General features: G+C 45.1%; 1 protein-coding gene across 1 annotated transcript in view; it reads right to left on the reverse strand.

The window, feature by feature from the left end:
* Positions 1 to 1,294: 1,294 nt before the first annotated feature.
* Positions 1,295 to 2,824, reverse strand: part of CUNH10orf82 (chromosome unknown C10orf82 homolog) — a 16,863-nt gene continuing 15,333 nt past the window's right edge. The window contains exons 4-5 of the mRNA XM_019502163.1: positions 1,953 to 2,053; positions 1,295 to 1,449 (exon numbers count right to left, since the gene is read on the reverse strand). Coding sequence (XP_019357708.1) covers positions 1,295 to 1,449; positions 1,953 to 2,053 — 256 coding nt within the window. The remainder of the gene's footprint in view (positions 1,450 to 1,952; positions 2,054 to 2,824) is intronic.

Consider the following 2,824-nt stretch of genomic DNA (forward strand, 5'->3'; position numbering starts at 1 on the left):
CTCCATGGCTGCCCTGCCCATCTCAGTTACGGCCCTTTAAGACAAAAAAAAAGGAGAAAAGCCCCCAAACTCACCCCTCCTGCAGTGGCCTTGGGGCTTCAGGGGGCTGGTGCAGAGGGGCAGCAGGGATCACCCCCCCGCCGGCAGGAATGGTGAGTCCAGGGTTTTTTGTTTTGTTTTTCTTAAAGGGCCGGAACCATGGTGGGCCTGACAGCCATGGGGGGACTGGGGCAGTGGGGCGGGGGGCTTGTGCAGAGCCCCCCATGCAGTGTGCAGTGGGGGGCAGCAGGGATTGCCCCCTGCCTGGCAGCACCCACTGGGTCAGGGTTTTTTTTAACAAGTGCCGGGAGCTGGGGTGGGTGGGGCAGCCATTGCTGGCTGTAGGGGATGGGCCTGGGTGATTTGGAGATTTGGCCGAATTGATTCGGGACAGTGATTCAAATCACTGAATCGAATCACTGTCCCCCGAATCAGCCGAATCTGAAGCAAATACTAGCTGCTTCGCACAGACCTAATGCCCTATAGCTATGAGTTGAAGGGAAAAGGAGTCTCTGATCTCTCCAAACCCACCAGTCCTGGAAATAATGACATCTACATGCCTGGCTGTATCACAATCTGTTGATATCTTTTGCCTCAGCCTCCTTCTATACTCCAGTTTCCCAAAACATAGGATATGCCCACATCAAAGGACACAAAAAGTTAAGCCAGGAGGCAGGGGAACAAGTATGTGTCAATCCCTTATAAATATAAATGAGTAGACTTTGATCACAAAGGGGGTGGTTGAATTACAGCAAGAATGATTTTATTTTTATGAAGTGGGGCTCAGTTGTCAGCAGTTTGGAAATGTTGGCTGAAGCAGTATTTTAAATGTTACTTGTTAAAATGCTTTAGCCCAACACACCATGCCTGCCCTCCTGTACTGAACCCCTGTCCAAGTCACAGATTTCTTGCTCTCTGGAATTTTTCACCCTGGTAATTTTTTTACTGCAGTCCAAACACTCAGTGCCCTCCATTCAGGAAAACAGAAGTAAATTATAATGAACAAGTCTCTGAGTAGTTCTGCTAAAGGACATTAAAAGAAAGCTGAGCGCTAAACGCTAGATGAGTTCATGACTCATAGAACCTGATTTTATGTTCGCCTCACAAGTGAAATTTGTCCAAAGCACGACACATCTCAAAATAATAAAGCATTAAAGGTTGGAACCAAGCCTAAAAGGCTTAGACACACGCATCACAGATAGTATTTAATTAGGCTTTTAATCAGCACTTGCCAAAGTCGAAAGCATTACGTGTCTCAGCTCTTCACGTCACATTCCCTGTTCTTCTGGTGCTTCCATTCGGCACGATGTTTCTTAGTGAGATATGTGCCATAGCACGCCTCCTTGTGACTGCACGCAGAGCAGCTTCGGCACAAGTTTCCATAGGTTTTTCCAACAATAAGATGTTGATCTGCAAGAAACAAACGTCCATTGCTTAAATGCTGAATCCCCTACCCAATTTAGGGCCTCCTTGGAGTGCCTACAATGGATTCCCACTGACATCAGAGAAAAGACGGGTATTTGGCACAATATTCCCCATTAGTGTCTGAGCCATTGGAGCTCACTTCTCTCCCTTGTTTGCTAGCCTTGAGGTTGAACTGTCAAGTTGGCCCTTTCTTCCTCCCCACTAAGGAGGTGGGTTAGCTGGTAAGCAACTGGTGAGGATTTTGTAGAAAGGCTAGTTGGTTTTTGTTACAATCGTCTTGACACAGGGTCATTTCTTATTGCTGTAATCAGCAATATTTAAACAGGTGCTTTTAAAATATTGTTAAGAGCGGCTAGAGTATTGGATGGGCAGCTTTTTATTCAAAAAGAGGGAACAACCAAAATAAATAAGTAGTAAATCAGTGCTGGAAAACAGTTTCACAATAGTGAACTGTATGTTTTTAAAGGCAAGACATTCAAAGTCCTTACGTGGAACGTGACCAGTGTATTTTGGTATCATCCCTTCAGGCCTGTAGGATCTGTGGTACACCTTTGGAATGTGGCTAACTTCAACGTTGGGCTTCTCGCCTCTAAAATAATATAAAATGACCATTCAGAATGAATCCTTTTAAAAACGGACTTGAATGCTTTTGGAATGTTCTTAGCCGGTACCATGTTTTACATAATTTTCAGGTTTGAATTTCAACCCTCTCATCCATAGTTTGTGGAGATGTGTATTCTCCCATCTGGAAGTGCACTGCTCACCGAGCCTTCCTTGCATGTCCAAAACACACAAATGTTCCTAATATCGATTGCCCTTTATGGGAGTTTTGCAAAAGCACAGAATCAAATGAGCAAAGGGAGAATGCTGCAGCATCGCTAGTGAAGTCATAAAATGAGTCTTAGATTGCATCTCCCACACATTTCAATGGACCAAGATTTCATTCTTTGGACCAAGGTCTGCTCTCTGACCTAAATACATGCAACTCCAATAATGCAGTGCATTTTACTCTTTACTTTATGCAGGAAAAGCTGTGTGGAAGGGGATTGTGACCATAAAAAGTGTATTATTTACTGCAGAGACACATTCGACACACAGCGCATTAGCAGCCTCCCTAAAGCAAAACCTTAATTACAGCCTCGGCAAGGATTAATAAAGACACCGTGGACATTGCTACACGTTCATTGAAGCGCCTTAGTTACTGAACATTTATAGTTTCATAGTTTCTAGGGTCGGAAGGGACCTGAGCAGATCATCTAGTCCGACCCCCTGCCATGGCAGGAAGAGCACTGTGGTCAAATGACCCCAGTAAGGTGGTCATCCAACCTCCTCTTAAAAACCCCCAGGGTGGGAGCCTGCA

The sequence above is a fragment of the Gavialis gangeticus genome, unplaced genomic scaffold, assembly GCF_001723915.1.
Source record: "Gavialis gangeticus isolate Ggan-Ray unplaced genomic scaffold, GavGan_comp1, whole genome shotgun sequence".
Taxonomy (NCBI): Eukaryota; Metazoa; Chordata; order Crocodylia; family Gavialidae; genus Gavialis; species Gavialis gangeticus.